Source organism: Sciurus vulgaris (genome assembly GCF_902686455.1).
Source record: "Sciurus vulgaris genome assembly, chromosome: 8".
NCBI classification, from domain to species: Eukaryota; Metazoa; Chordata; class Mammalia; order Rodentia; family Sciuridae; genus Sciurus; species Sciurus vulgaris.
This window is the reverse complement of record NC_136468.1, coordinates 16453951-16470761: the sequence shown is the minus strand read 5'-3', so window position 1 is coordinate 16470761 and position 16811 is coordinate 16453951. Positions and strand designations below refer to the sequence as shown.

The window sequence follows — 16811 nt, the reverse complement described above, 5'->3', positions numbered from 1 at the left end:
ATTCACTAAGATTCTAGCACATTTCATCTTACCCATTTGTGTGGGGCCTTCTCTTTTCTCCATGCTCTGCTAAAGGTGACCCAGCCTTTGTGTCACACTTCTGCCTGCACAGCAAGTCACTCTTTGGATTTCAGTTAACTTCCCTTGTGATCACAGTTCTTTTATGGACTCAAGAGTATGATTTTGTAGATCATCTGGCTTTGTCCTTGATTTTCTACATCCTGAGGTGACATGAGACTTCCCATTTAATTTTTTAAAAACATAATTAAATCTTAAAAGTATTTTTTTATATTTTTAGTTGTAGATGGACACAATGCCTTCATTTTATTATTTATTTATTTATTTATGCAGTGCTAAGAATCAAACCCAGTGCCTCACATGTGCTAGGCAAGCACTCTACCACTGAGAACTAACCCCAGCCCTAAAAATATTTTTTATAAAACACAAAACCATGTTAAATGCCACATGCAGTGTGGAAGAAATTTATCTCCTGCCTCTCACATATTATGTGCAATGCTACTTATCTATCTATTGAGGAATCGCAGGAATTGTTTCGTGGTACAGAATGTCCCACAGCTGCCAGGAGCACTGTGGCAAATGCTGCTCAATTTGTGAGTATGTCCAGAACTACTGATGAAAACAAAAAGAAGGAAGGAAAATGGGCGCCGGAAACGACGAAGGGAGAGCAATTCATTTTGCAAAGCTCTCTGAGGAGTCAATTCGCTTCTGCCTACCTGCTTGTTTCCACCACTGACATCCTCTGCAAAATCCAAACCCATGTTCCTGCATCACACAGCCCTGCAGGGCATTCAGATGTGTAATGCACAAGTCCACGAGTCCCCAAAGACCACCAGGGAGCCAGAGTCGGATGGGAGCGCAAAAGGACCAGTTTATTCAAGCAGCTGCTCGGGCACAGACCAGCTTAGCAGTCCATGCCGAGTTCCGAGAGCACAAATTTACAAGCTGTTTTATACACTTCAAAGGGACTCAGTTTCTCTTTTACAATTGGAGGGTTTATGTCCTTGTTTGCATATTAGGATACGTTTTGGCTGCCAAGTGTTAGTCATCATAGTAACCATTGGTATATATGAAGTCAGCAGTGAGGTCAGCTTGACCGCAGTTGGGGGGATCCCCCATTACCCCTAGCAACAGCCTAAATTAGCTGCCAAGGTCATCCTGTTATCTAGCTAGGCCAACTTCAGCTCGTCTGCAGCTTTTCATTTTTAACCCCTTTTTAGCATCAGCAACTCTGGCAACCTTTTAAGTTAACTCATTGGGGCCTTACAGATGCAGCCACCTCGGTATAGAGGGCATACAATAGGAGATGTTGAGAAGCATTTCCCTGAGTACTGAGTGATGTATGTCATAAGCAGAGACAGCCCTTTAAAGCAGAGACCCAGAGCGAGTGACCCAGGTGCACCCATTTACCTCATGTCCATTTTGATAACCACATGAGGTGGTTTACCTAAAGGACTTCACCCAGTACTTGTCTCATTTAGTAAAGCTGTAAGAAATGGAAGCTACTACAATTACCAATATTTCTCATCATTGATGAGTAGTATTAAGTATCTTAAAGATACTGATTTCAGTCCCTCTGCTTTTTCATTTGGATTCCAAGTTCCAAAGTCATTTTATTTGGTATTTCTTTAAATGTTACTAACTACTTATTAGTTGTATAAAGTGCTGGCTCAGTGGTAGAGCATGGATTTAGCTTACACAGGCCCTGGGTTCACTCCCCAGCACCAAATTTGAAGTGTGTATGTGTGTGTGTGTGTGTGTGTGTGTGTGTGTGTGTGTGTGTGTGTTTGGGTTTCTTATGATATTTGATAGAGCCCTGAGTATTTTGAGTTTCATACTCAGCTGATTTTTCATTACCAATTTTAGAAAATGCCTCTCTCCTGCAACCCTGATGAAGCCACTGATCTGTTACTTCCTCAGAAATTCCTTTCAATGCACAGTTGAACTTCAGTGCTGTGTTGCCTAGGTCAGAGCATTATGATTTTGCTGGTAATATTTTAATCCTCTTAATCCTTCTGTCTTTTGAATTTTATTTTTCAATTGATCTTTGGTATCACTGATTGGTTATGCTATAGATTTGATTACGTAGTTTTAGACATTAAACAATTAAACACAAAACATTTAGTATTATCTCAATCTCTATAGCACTAACAAATGCACTATAACCTGTTTTTCTGTAGTATTTCCGTGGGATCCCGAGCAGCCCTAAACTCCTACTTGGAATTCGCATTTCTACAATTGGTTCAGGTTTCGCTCTTTGTGCTATAATTCCTAGAATTGCTTTTAGGCTATTTCCTCATTATTCTTTAGATGTTTTTTTCCAGATGGTGTGTGTGTGTGTTTCTGGAGCTTTGTGCATGCTAGGCAAGTACTGTACCACTGCACTCAGTACCCTCAAACTCCCCTGATTTCTGATGTTTAATTTTTTGTTTCAGATTATTTGGTTAGTATTTTGTCTGTCCCAGCATATAAAACAAAAACAAAAACACTTGCACTCTCAAATCATTCATCCGACCTAAGAGACAAGCTCAGAAAATGTAAATTTAAGCAGAGAGAAGAGCTTACTTAAGAACAGACCGATCACCACTGAGAAGTCCAAATTAAGCCGGCCGGCTGACTGTCTCATACAATGCCCCAAAAAAATGGCTATTGGGAGAACAGCCCCGACCACAGGGTTGTAGGGGTTCTTATATCAAAAATTACATTAATCATAAGTGTCTGTTGCTATGATTCGAAATTACAAACTAACATCATGAGATCATTGACAGAGGGGGAAGTGGGTCAGAATGACCCTTACCTAGGTACAAAGTAAAGAATGGTTACTAACATCCACACAATCACTGTTCACATGGTACATTGTTTAGGAGCAATGGAATCAAAAGAGCAATTTTTTACTACATAGGAGTTGCCATTGTATATTATTAAACATGTCACACCAAGTAACTGATGATGGGCACAGAGGCGGGGTGTTCCCATGGGAGAAGCTTATTTTCTACATAACATGGAGTCTCGGAGCAAAATGGAGTCTGTTTAGTCATTTCCCTTTGAGTCTGGCCTATAACATTCTCATGGAGCCAGATCTGTCAGCCCATTACAGTGCCTGTAATCCCAGCTACTCAGGAGGCTGAGGCAGGAAGATATCAAGTTGAAGGTTGGCCTGGACAACTAAGTGAGATGAGACCCTGGCCTCTCTCAGAATGAAAAATAAAAAGGGCTGCAGATGTAGCTCAATTATAGAATGCTTGCTTAGCATTCATGAGGCCCTGGGTTCAATCCTCAATAGTTTAAAAAAAAAAAAAAAGTAAATTTATATTTAGGGCCTCAACCAAGTTAGAAGCCTTCAATTCATGAATTACCTTGGTATTTATAAAAATAGGGCCAGGGGTGTAGCTCAGTGATAGAGTGCTTGTGTAGTATACACAGGCCCTGGGTTTGATGCCCAGCACCACAAAAAAAAAGTCAATAAAAATAAAACAAAAGCAAAATCATTAATTTATTGATTTTCTCAATGACACATTAATTATGTTAGTATCCTTATTTATAAATACTTTTAAATTTAATGAAATATGAATCAAGAAGCAAAGCTTAACAATTATCTTATTTTGGTGAGGCAAAATTTTTTTAATATATTTTTTTAGTTGTTGATGGACCTTTATTTTATTTATTTACTTACTTATTTATTTATTTATCTGCAGTGCTGAGAATTGAACCCAGTGCCTCACACATGCTAGGCAAGCACTCTACCACTGAGTTACAACCCCAGCCCAAGGCAAATGTTTTTAAGGAAAACGTTTTCAGTTCTTTTTAAGACAAGACAGAGTTTCCTAAATAATTGCTAATTATCACATTAGCTGGCTTCTTGTGCAACCTACTTGAACGCAAGTCTTACAACTGAGAACTTCTACCAGCGATTAGTCAGCTATCAGATTGGTGCTATGTGCTATTTGTGAATATCCAGCTCACCAGGCTCAGTAAACAGGGACTGCCAGCCTCACCAGACTTTTTTCTGTTTTTTTTTTTCCAAATATTATATCATTTTGAAATTTTCTTATTGTGTTATCAAAACAATACATGTAAGTAGTTTTTTAAAAAATCATATAGATCCACAAGCTTTTAACGAATACACTATCTTAATTCTCTACAATTGTTTCTTTATATGTGCAAGGATGGGAATGTAGGAGATCAGGACCCAGGACCCTGCACATGCTAGGCAAGTGCCCTATCATTGAGCTACACCCCAGGCCTTCTTCTTGTTTTCTGAGACAGGGTCTCACTTTGTTGCCTAGGCTGGCCTTGAACTTGTGATCCTCCTGCCTCAGTCTCCCAAGTAGCTGGGATTATAGGCGTGCACCATTGCCCAGGCTCTAGTTGTTTCTTGCTTAAGGCTGTTGAGATTAGCAGGACAGAGAGGAGCAGTCCTTAGCACCCGCACTGGTTTTCCTCAGCTAGACAGCTGAAATATTCCCATCACAGCTTTCCTAATTGCGCTATGACTCATTTCTACATTGCAGTATCAACTCTAAGGATTGTCAGTCCAAAGTAATTTCATCACTTCCATTCCCATTATTATTTCATTTGCTTCTCATGGGCTTTCTAAATATAAAAACTATGTCTCTTCTATGTGATGTTACATATTCATAGGTTTCCCATCCATGAAGATGGACTCTCAAAAATATTGACAATCAGTTTCCTATTATCAGGGTGTTCTCACAGTGCCATCATTGTCCCTCTGCTGTTTCTCCCTCCTCTTTTACTTCATGAGCTCACCTCACCGGTACTCCTGGCTCTGATGTCAGTCAACAGTTCTTCTGTCCCAGTGTATCTTTTCCACGTTCCTCGGGCTGGCTCTAAAAGTCTTTGGTTTACTCAGATAGTAATATTGCTGGATCTCTCTACCACACAGTTTTTTTTTTCTCTCTCTCTTTTTTTTTTCCAAGCCAAACTGTATCCAGCTTTATTAAAGATACTTTTCATAAACAATCATGGCATTTCAGGCAGGACATGGGCAGACAATCATTAACAGTATAAACAACTTTCAAACTCCCTTCTTCGATGGACTACCAAAATCAGAAAGCCACTATAAACCCCAATGAAGTCTTCATTTGATGCTCTGAACAGGGAAAGTTTAGAGTGAGGGTTGACATTTCACATTTAGCATGTTGTTTAACAACTTTTCGCAAGCCGACCCTGACTTTCAGGAAATGAAATGAAAATGGCAAAAATTATTAATCTGAAGATCCACAATCTAGAAAAGGAACTGTTGCTCTTCTGAGGGACAGTATCTCAATGATGTCACTGGGAAGTCCAGATGGCCGACACACTGGTAAAAACCAATTGTTGGGAGACAGGTCCCAACGGGTCTGAGTTTAGGGGAGTTAAGTCTATGCTGATGGCAGAGAGGGAGAGGAGGACATAAGATGAATTTGAGTTTTTCCGTTCCACAAGGCATTTGTGCCAAGGTGGCTATGTTGCCAACACCAGGGAATCCCTCCTCTTGGGAGCCAAGAGGAAGTCTCTCAAAACTAGCAGCAGGGGAAGGTGTTTTCCCCCACAGCAATCCAGCTTTGGAGACATTCTACTAGAGACGTATGCTCCTTCCCCTGAAAACAATAATGAAGTGTTCTGTGTGCTAACAACATAGCTTAAAAAAAAAAGGAAAACAAAATTCTGCATTTTTATAAAACTCAATAAAAAAATAGTATTTCAAACTGTACAGTCACCAGGAGTACACAGTTATAAAAAATGCACACACTTCACTTGTCATGTCCAGCACCGTCAGCTTTCTGTGCCTGGTCTGTTTTGGCATCTCCATGATCTGCAGGGTTATTCCCATCCTCGCCAGCTCGGCTTTTCCCTTTTTCCCTCTGGGTACTTTCCCTTCTCTGCAGGGGCCTTTTTTAGGCCTGGGCTCTGGCTTTGGAGGAGCAGGTTCGGCAGACAGCCTTGCTGACTTCTCTGTGGTTCGTCCTTCGCCTTGGCTTTATCTCCTTTAGCATCCCCTCCGCCTTTCTCTTGGGCATGGTGGCGACTGCGGTGGGACGCAGGGATGCAGCACGCGGCGTTTGATCGGTCCCGGGGGGTCGTTCTCGCCTCTTCTTCATACCGCTCCCCCAACACTGTTTTCTTAGGCAAATATTTACCTTCCTTTCTCAGGACATTTGGTTGTATGGTAGGCATGTATGTAAAATCAACACGCCATCTCTGCTCTGGTCTTAGATCATTCCCTATACAATCTTAAAATAGCCTAGGCTTCTAAGAGCAGGTGGAATTAATTCAATTTCACACATGATAAAATGACTCATAGAGACTACCTGATCCATCAGAAGTCACATAATAAATTGAAGGCAGAACCTCAACTCAGACTCCCAGTCCAGTGCCCATTACGTTAAGCTATACCCCCTTCTATCCACTAACTAACTTTATAGGTTAAAGTATTAAACTCGTGCTTTACAATGGAAGTTAGTTTTCCCTGGTCTTTACTAAGTTTGCCTTAACCAGAGTGATGAGTGAAAATATATACAACCCACAAAAAGGTTTTTCAAGAACTCATAGTTTCAACAAAATTTGAACTGATCCCTCAAATTGCAAAGAGCTTCGATCTATATCCACCTTTAAAGAATTTACTAACACATAAATACCATATGAAAGAAGTCATTTCCCTACATTGTCACGAGTACCGAGAGTTTTAGTTAACTATGAATTCGTGTGGAGTGTGTAAGGAAATCCCACGAAACCACGCCAGACCGGGAAATCACAGAAGGGAATTTATTAAGCAAACAGAGTGTCTCCCCGCAGGGTAAGAGAGAAAATGAGGGGAAAAAAGAAAGGAAAGAGAAAGGGCCCACGCTAGAGAGAGTGTGAAAGCCAGGAGGATAGAGAAAGTGAGGAGGACAGACAGAAGAAGCATGAGAAAAGATGGTGGGGAAGCTACAGTAAAGCAATTGAATTCCGCAGGGCTAACAGGGGACCAATATCGGAGAAGGACACTTGCAAGCTGACTGATGAACCAATAGCTAGCTAGGATGTTCACAGACTCACAAGTGGTTGGGAGGCGGGGAAAATGGCTGCAACAGAAAGGGCGGGAGAGCAGCTTTATACATTACAGAGTGATTTTCAGGATAAACTGTTATGTGAAAACAAATGAAGTACAAAAGAGTCAACGATAGACCCCTTATTCATGGTTTTGCTTTCTGTAGTTTCTGTTACCTATGGTCAACTGCAGCCTGAAAATATTAAATGAAAAATTCCAGAAAGAAACAAATCATGCATTTTAATACATGCCCTCCCAAGTAGTGTGATGAAATCTTGGAGTGTCCCAGCCTGTGAATCATCTCTTTGTCCCACATAGCCACACTGCATATGCTACCCATCCATAAGTCACCCTCTTAGTTATCAGACTGACAGTCATAGTATCACAGTGCTTGTGTTCAAGTCACCCTTATTTTACTTAATAATGGTCTCAAAGCTCAAGAATAGTAATGCAAAAAAAAAAAAAAAGAATAGTAATGCAAAGGAGGCAGCAGGGTATAAATCATGGAAGGACAGATTAACTCTGATTCTAGATGGCACATAGGGCACATAGGGAAAACACAGTATTACAGAGTTTGGTGCTAGCTGAAATTTCAGGCATCTACTGGGGATCTTAGAACCAATAAGGGGAGACTATTATCTTTTATTGTGTTATATTTTACATAAGAAAGAAGGGAAATAAGACTTTAAATATATAGACATATATTTACATATATGCATATGTTTATATGTGTGTATACATTATATACACCTATGTATATATTATATGTATCTACCCATCTAAACAAACAAAAGCCACTGTAAACTCGCCAGGTATGGTAGCACACACCTGTAATCCCAACAACTAGGGAGGCTGAGGCAGAAGGATGGCAAATTTGAGGCCAGTCTCAGCAACTTAGCATGACCCCATCTCAAAATAAAAATTGAAAAGAGCTGGAAATGTAGCTCAGTGTAAGGCACCTCTGGGTTTAATCCCCACCAAAAAACAAAAACCAAACAAACAACAACAACAAAAAAACCTTCAGAAAACTAAAATAGAGAGTTGTGAGACTGGTTACAGTTATAGATCAAATTAGGTCCCTGAGAATTCATGAATTGAAGTCCTAACTCCCAGTGTGACTGTTTTGGAGATAGTAATTAAGTCTCAGTGAGGACTCATGAGTCCCCAATCCAGTATGATTAGTGTCCTCGGAAGTTGAAGAGACTCCAGGGATGTGTGCACGTGAAGGAAAGACCATGTGAGGACACAGGAAGTGGACTCACCTGCAAGCTCAGGAGAGAGGCCTTGGGAAGAGCCAGACCTGCACACGCCTTGATCTTGAACTTCAGCCTCCACGACTGTAAGAAAATAAATACCTGTTGTTCAGGTCACTCAGTTCATAGCGCTTCTTATAGCAGCCCTAGCCGAGGAACACCGCTACCTACAGGGGTGGGTGGGAACAGGATGGGAAGAATGAGAGGTAGGGTGTGTCACCTTGCTGAACATCCATTTTTGTTTAGTCCCTACCTTTGAAACCACCTTTGTATTTCATATACTGCAAAAAGAAAAAAAAAGGAAAGAAAAGAAAAATCAAGGATAGGGGCCATCCCCAAATTAAAACAATAGGAGCAAATGAACCAAACTGTATTTTCAAAAGAATAACCTTGCAGAGACCTGTTTAAGCAGCTCTAAGACGGTGGCTGGCGTTGGGCCAAGAGGTGACGCATAATTAGTGTTAACATGGCATGATCTCTCATGACCTTTTGCCTGATTGGTTGATGTCTCTTCCGCGCTAGTGGTCAACACATGTTCCTCATTCTTTCTCAATGGGTACCGTGGTGCGTGCTCCAATAGTGCTACTTAATCCTAAGCTGATTGGCTGCTTGAGTGTATATAAGACATTCTTTTCACCTCAGAGGAGAACACACCTCTAGATTGCAGAATGAAGGACGCAGTACGCCGGCTGTGCCACTAAGAAGCACCTCTGATAGCACGCACCTCTAGGAAATGCCTCTAGCAAGTACCTCTGGCACGCACCTCTAGGATGCAGGATGCAGGACGCACCTCTAAGAAGAAGCAGCAGACCTCTCCTCTGAAAGCATAGCCTCTCTGATAAGCATAGCCTTTCTGAAAGCATAGTAAAAGCAAGCAAGCCTCTCTTCCTCTAAGCAAGCCTCTCTTCCTCTATAAACTAGCAAACAAGCAAGCAAGCAAGCAAGAAAGCATCCCAGAAAAAGATAATAGAAGTAGTTCATTCCCAGTCCGCCTCCGATTCCTTCCCGCGGGATTGTTGCTGCTGGCGGCAACATAACCTAACTAAACTGACCCAACCTAACTCACTTTGAACACGCTGTTTGGATTGTATGATCCCAGTTTAAGGATAAAATGGCTACTAGTCAAATATTAACTCTAGTTAGTAGAATTCCTCTTATAGAGGTGTTTAGCAATTCTGAAATTTCTTTTCTATACATTCTAGAAGTGAACATTAAGTAAATGAATAATGGGAATATAGTCTAATGCAGTGGGCAATGGACTGGGGGTCTTAAGTTGAGGTTCTGACTTCAATTTATAGTATAACTTTTGAGGTATCATGTAGTCTTCTCATTGTTTAAGAAGGAATTTAGAAATATGGACAGGAAGTAAGAGAGAATGAAGCCTTTGGAGCTGCATCAGATCTGGAGGATTCGATGTGAACTCAAGGGTTTTAATGTACACATAAATAGCACCATGTACAAATAAATATTGATTGTGCAGTATGTATATGTGTGTAAATGCATACTTGTGTGTGTGCACCCATTTCTGGACCCCTATCCAAGAGAATTCTTTCCCCAACAATTATTATGGGCACATCTCAGTTTATATACAGATCTTGATTTTAAATGTCATTTTCAGCTGGGGTATAACTGAGCGGTAGAGTGCATGCTTAGCAGGCAGAAAGCCCTGGGTTCAACCCCCAGCACCAAAAAAAATAAATAAATAAATAACAAATAAATAAATAATACCTTCTACTAAAAATCAGCAAGGTGGAGAAGAAAAGGTGGAAGTTTTTGCTAATGTTTTTGCTAAGTTTTTGCTAAGTTTTTGTTCTGAAGAAAAGGTAGCTTCCAGGGCTTAAGCAGAGAAAGCATAAATGAGCCTCCCAAAGTAATGCCCAAAGAATGATGAGGACATGTCAAAAGGACCGAGAAGCTAGCTTAAAGGGACTCCCACTGGACAAATAAGAAACAATTTGTGCACCAAAGTAAGTAAGGATAGAGCTGGGGATGTAGCTCAGTGGTAGAGCCCTTGCCTAGCAAGTAAGTAAATAAGGGAAAACTCTTCTCTCTCAGTAGGAAGCCAGCCAGTAAAAGTATAATAAATAATGGAATTAGAAAACTATCCTTGGCAGCCATCATCATAAGTGATTCTGACAGGAATCATCGACAGATGCTAAAACAAATAGATGAAAGTTTGAAGAGTAACATACCTTTTATATTGTCTCAAAATATTACCCCAGAAAATAATTAATGTGTCCTTAACTGACTTGTTCTCTGAAAAAGGAATATGAAAATCTCTAGAAGCCCCAATAACCTGGGTCAGGTGAGTATAACAACACTGATAGAATCTTATTTAGGGACTACATATTTGACAGAGTTATCAGGTAAAGAAATGGAATTGGAGCCTGTGGAAGGTTCCTGGACCTCAGGTCTCCCTGCAATAGTGGAATGGCAGAGGTGGTAGTGAAGAAAATAGGCCCAGAGTTAGATTTCAAAGCCCACCTCTACCACCCACAAGGCACGTGACTGTCTGTTAAGAACCTTGTGCCTCAGTTTTCTTATTTATAAAATGAAGACAATGCTAGTAACAGTACCTATCAAATTGGGTACATTCTGGTGTGTAGATGAGATTATGTATTGTTTCAGTCAGCTTCTGTTACATAACAAACCACCCAGTCCTGGTGATTTCAATCAGTTAGCATTTAGCATTGCTCACAAACCTGCAGGTCAACTGGTCAGTTCTCTTGGTCTCAGCTGGGCTCACTTGTGTACAAATGGTCAATTGCAGGTGGAGGAGGTGACCCTGCTGAGCTCATGAAGTGGCTGAGTGAAGGGTAGCAAGCAAGAGGCTGCTACAGGATGCCCTCAGCCAGGACAACTGGACTTTCCTCATGGGAACAGGCCAACCTAGGTTTCTTCGAGAGAGAACGAGTGGAAGTGGGCGAGGGCTCTCCAAGAGGCTTAGAACTGGCATATTTTCACTTACCCTGCATCCCATTTGCCAAAACAAGTCACCTCACCTGCAGGAGTTTGGGGAAGGAGGCTCCATCTTTCCAAAGGAGGAGCTACAAAGTCACACAGCAAAGGCTATAGATACTGATTAGGATATTGAACTATTTTTGTAACCAAAATGTCACTGAAGGTGCTTCATACAAAAGGATGACCAGGCAGCAAATCTAGAGTAGCCCAGAGACCACCACTGGGTTTGGATCTGGGCAATGGCCAGTGCTAACTAAGCCCTGCCCAGGACAGCCTGGGTGTTTGAACCATGGTATTAACCACACGTTCCAGTTTCTGTATCTGAAGCTTTGACTTCTCGGTCCTTTCTGACTAGAGAGGGACTGTCCCTCCTGGAATTATGGGATTCCTAGAGATAGAAAATGACTCTCGAGTGAGCCTTTCATCTTGCACTTCAGGACTCTGTTCTGCCCCGATCACTGAAGGTCTAGGAACAGACAACTAGCGGCAGCCCCTGCGCCCAGAGCTGCTCAAGCTCTTCTAACCACCAATCCTAAACCTGCTCAGTCTGCTTACCCGCCTCACCGTCCCCACCCTCCAGCCCCCCACATGTCCTGCCAGTTATCTGCAAGCACCTGTCAGGTGGCCTTGCTTGGCCCCCTCTTCTCTGAAAACTGCCTTTTCAGTGACAATCTGGTCTGCTAACTTCACAACACCTGAATAAATAAAACCTCTGTTTTATAATACATGGTGTTTACCTCACGTGCAGGAACAGGGCTGGCTCAGTCTTCAGATGGTCAGGCACCTAAGGGGACTTCGGTGTGGGCAACTGAAAGAGGCCTGTCATTGATGATGAAATAGGGGCTGAGCAGAGGAGGCTACCAGGACTGATACGGAAAACAAGTGGGAGTTTGATCCACACAGTCAAGGATAACAGGAAGAACCACTGATAGAAGTTAAAAGTAGTACCAGCTGGCATAAAAGTTATCAAAATTTGGGAAGGAAGGATGCAGATCAGGTGTACAGACTCAGGAGAAAATAACGTGGATCGTGTTACAAGGCAGCTTAGCTTGTCCTGGCTATGTGCTTCTCATCTGGGATTTCTTGAATAGAACTACCAGCAAATTCTACCTGGAGGTTCTTAGAGACATCTGGTAAACACAGACAGGGGCAAAAACCAGGCGGAGGGGTTGGCGGTGAGTGAAGCTGTGAACAGATGGGGTTTAGCGCAGTAGTTGAACCCAAGATGTTGCAGAGGAGAGGACAGATGCAGATGATCAGCCTGGGGCCTGGGGGCACAGCTCAGTGCCAAGCACTTGCCTAGCTTGCCCAAGGCCCCATGTTCAATCCCCAGTACGGGGGAGGAGGGAACACTAAGAAGAGGACACGATTTGTCTGTTTTTGTTTTGAGCATTTTTATTGTTTTGAGTGGGTTTTTTTCCCCCTCATTAACATAATGCATGTTCATTGTAGGAAATCTGGAAAGTTCCGAAGGGTCTAAAGTTGAGAACTGGTCCACTAAGATACCATTGCCACCCCAGGCACAAGATGCCGTGACTGTCACCACTACCACCACAGTAGTGCTGGGTCCCCAAAACTGAGCTGAAATACTATCCAGAAGTGAACACTATTAATATTTTTCCTATTCAACTATTCTTTTGCATATCTGATGTCATGTTGAGGATGAAACTTTTTATTCAGTTTTCTGTACCCCGTGAACAAACATTGTAAGAATATTTAGAAAACCTTCTACCCCCTTTCATTTTTATTTTTGTTACTGGGGATTGAACCCAAGGATGCTTTACCACTGAGCCACATCCCCAGCCCTTGCCCCCAACTCCTCTTTATTTTCTTTTGAAATAGGGCCTAAGTTGCTGAGGCTGGCCTCAAACTTGTGATCCTCCTATTTCAGCCTAACAAGTGGCCTCATTCCTTTTAAAAGTAAGAATGGAGGGAAATGTGCATAACAACATGGGGATGCTAATGTAATGGAATGCAGAACGCACCTGTCATTCCAAATCCTCATCATGTGTTGTGTAAGTCTGATTCATGTGGGGCATAGCCCATCTCTTGCTATGGAGACAGCAAATTCAGACACTCACACTCCCATCCTCCCCTGTAGCCAGAACATCAACAGGTAACACAGATTCTTCCCCCTGAGGCTGCACTTTATAATGTCTCACTTTATCAGAAGCTGGTAACCCAGAGAAATAAAGTCTGCACAGAATCCATCTGGATGGTGGGTGGCATCAGTTCAGTTTGGGGACCCAGCACTACTGTGGTGGTGGTGACAGCCACAGCATCTTGTGCCTGAGGGAGGTGGGGGAGCAGTGATGTGTTAATCGACCAATTCTCAAGCACAATTTGGGGTGAGGTTCCTGGTGGCAGTCTCTCAACTTTCTTCTTACAGTTCCTTCAGAGTCTGTGAACTATCCATACTCTTTTTTTTTTGCGGTGCTGGGGATTGAACCCAGGGCCTTGTGCTTGCAAGGCAAGCACTCTACCGACTGAGCTATCTCCCCAGCCCCCATACTCTTAATAAATTCCTTTACTTTCCAGTTTTGTTTTGGAGACAGGGTCTCACAATGTTGCCCAAGCTGGTTTTGAAATCCTGGATTCAAGTGATCCTCACACCTCAATCCTGGGTAGCTGGGACTACAGCCATGCACTACTGGGCCTGGCCAAATTCCTTTACTTCGTTAAACTGGAATCACCTTCTATAGGTTGGAATTAAATACTGATTGATAAAGTGCATAACTAGGACATTGTTCAATCTCATTTTCTAATTCAACTAATAGTAGAGTTTTAAATATGTGCACTTATGTAATCGGTAGATGCATTAGTCAGTTTTCCATTATTATAAGGAAACACCTGAATATTGCTGCTTTATAAGGAAGAGGAGCTTATTTAGCTCACAGTTCTGGAGGTTCAAGGCATGGCGCCAGTAACAGCTTGGATCTAGTGGAATTCGTGGCTGACGGCATCATGGCAGCAGGAGCACAAGCAAAAGGAGGAGATTACGTTGGCCAGACAAGAAGCCAAAGAGCAACTGGAGTCTCACATCCAAAGGCATGCCCTCAGCTGACTAAAGGACCTCCCGCTAGACCCTGTTTCCTAAAGGTCACACACCACCACCCTGAGCCCAAGCTTTCCACATACAAACACTTGAGGGGCAAACCCAAACCAGAACAGTATGTTCAGTCCTATTTCTGTTACTATTATCATTTTGGTACCGGGGATTAAACCCAGGGTGTTTAACCACTAAGCTATGTGACAGGTTGACATATCTAACTCCATGGAAATGTTACAGGCCAGGCTATATGGGCAATGACTAAACACTCCATTTTACCCTGAGACTCCAAGTTACGTAGGAAATGCTTCTCCCGCCTCCGTACCTACCAGCAGTTGCTTAGAGTCTCCCGTGAGAATACTCTGCCTCTGTACCCATCAACAGTGGCTTAGCATAGCATGTTTAGCAACACAAAATGACAATTTTTATATAATGTAAAATTGTTCTCTTTCCAATTCCTATTTTTCTTAGACAATGTACCATGTCAACAGTGAATGTCTAGATGTTAGTAACCATTCTTTAACTTTTACCCAATTAAGGTCGTTTTGACCCACATCCACTTCTGCTTATGATTTTAGATCTCATGATATGAGTTTATAGTTTTGAATCATAGCGACAGTCACTTATGATTGATGTACTGACTGATGGTATAAAAACCCCTGCAACCCTACACTCGGGGCTGTTCTCCCAAGAGCCATTTTGGGCGTTGTGTGAGACAGTCAGCCGGCCAGCTAATAAAGACTCTCAAATTTGGACTTCTCAGTTGTGATCAGTCTGTTCTTAAGTTACACTCCACAACAAGCTATATCCTCAGTCCTTTTTATATTTTATTTAGAGACAAGGTCTCACTAAATTTCTGAGGCTGACTTTGAACTTATGGTCCTCCTGCCTCAGCCTCCCAAGTTCCTGAGATTACAGGAGTGTGCCGCCATACCTGGCTTTCTTCCTACATTCTCTTAAAACTTCCACAATGATATATTACTATATTTTTTTATTTTATTTTATTATTTATTTATTTATTTATTTATTTATTTATTTTGGTGCTGGGGATTGAACCCAGGGCTCTGTACTTGTAAGGCAAGCACTTTACCAACTGAGCTATATCCCCAGCCCTACTATATTTTTTTAAAACTTTTTTGGAAAACTAGTCTCCACTAATAACAGAGAGAGTAATTTAAAAGCACAAGAATAATTTTTTAAAAATATTTCAAATCAATTTACAAAAATGCTAAACAGTAGTTAGAATAAAACTTATGCTTTGAGCATACAAATACAAAAATAAAAAGGAAATTACTATATACACATATAAAGTATAAATGAATTTTATTTATGAATGTATAAATGTATACAAAATAGGGGGAAAATGCATTAAAAGAACATATACCATAATCAGGTAGAGCTTAGCTCAGGAATTTAAGGATGTTTTAATATTATGAAAACATTTTATATAGTCAATCATATTAGGGATTTAAGTGATAAAAAAAGATACCAAGTCATATTATCAAGCTTTTAAATTCCAAAAAAAGAATAGATGTTATTCCTCTTATTCTAATACAGAACATTCATTTAAAACCAACAACTTTATATTTAATGAAGAAATGCCAAAAAAACTTTTTATCACATTTTGTTTGTACTTAATGCAAAACAATAGAAATACATAAAAAGAAATAACTTTGTAGTTAAGGTTTTATTTTTAGAAAAAAAAAGCCATCTACAACTATTAGAACAAAGACAATTCACCAAAAGATAAATATGTGTAAGATTAACAGCCTTCTAAAGATAAAGATTTCCATGTTGAGTAAGAACACAGACATAAAACAGTCAAGAAAGAAGTAACAAAATAAGACCTAGACAAAAATAAGAACAAAGTATAAGAAAAAATCAAGAAACACACTTAATAATGGAGAGACTTAATTCTTGATGGAAAGAATTAGCATTATAAACAAAAGTGTTAAAGAGTTAATTTTAGATCTATACAATTCAAACTGAAGTACTGAAAGAGATGTTTACCTTAAGTTTCACACCCACTGGGAGAAAAAGATTTCTGAATATTAAAGAATATAAGTGGGGTTTGAAGACCAATGAAGACCCATATGATGCTGATTCAAACAGATTCAAATACAGCATTTAATTCATTATATGATAAAAAATAGGTCTTAACTTCCAAATGTTAGAATTACCAAGAATAATGATTCCGCTCAAAGCCAGGGAATAAAAACAGAAAGACTGTGATGTATGTGGAAAGTACTACGCAAGCACTACAGGAAGCGGGCACAGCGGCTCACACCTGTGATCCCAGCTACTCCGGAGGCTGAGGCAGGAAGATCTCAAGTTCAAAGCCAGCTTGGGCAATTAGAGAGACTCAGCCTCAAAATGAAAACTAAAAAGCAGGGCTGGGGTGATAGCTTGGTCGGTAGAGTGCCTGCCTTGTAAGCACCAGGCCCTGGGTTCAATCCCCAGCACTTAAAAAAAAAAAAAAAAAAAAAAAGAAAGAAAAAGG

At 41.0% G+C, this 16811-nt stretch overlaps 1 protein-coding gene and 1 pseudogene across 2 annotated transcripts in view; both read right to left on the bottom strand.

Annotated features, from left to right (window-relative positions):
- Positions 1–589: 589 nt before the first annotated feature.
- ZC3HAV1L (ZC3HAV1 like) overlaps positions 590–16811 on the bottom strand; it is a 28906-nt gene continuing 12684 nt past the window's right edge. The window contains exon 5 of the mRNA XM_079152408.1: positions 590–630. Coding sequence (XP_079008534.1) covers positions 605–630 — 26 coding nt within the window. The 3' untranslated portion in view covers positions 590–604. The remainder of the gene's footprint in view (positions 631–16811) is intronic.
- Positions 5772–6038, bottom strand: LOC306667438 (non-histone chromosomal protein HMG-17-like; annotated as a pseudogene). The gene has a single exon. The product of its transcript is annotated as a non-histone chromosomal protein HMG-17-like (transcript).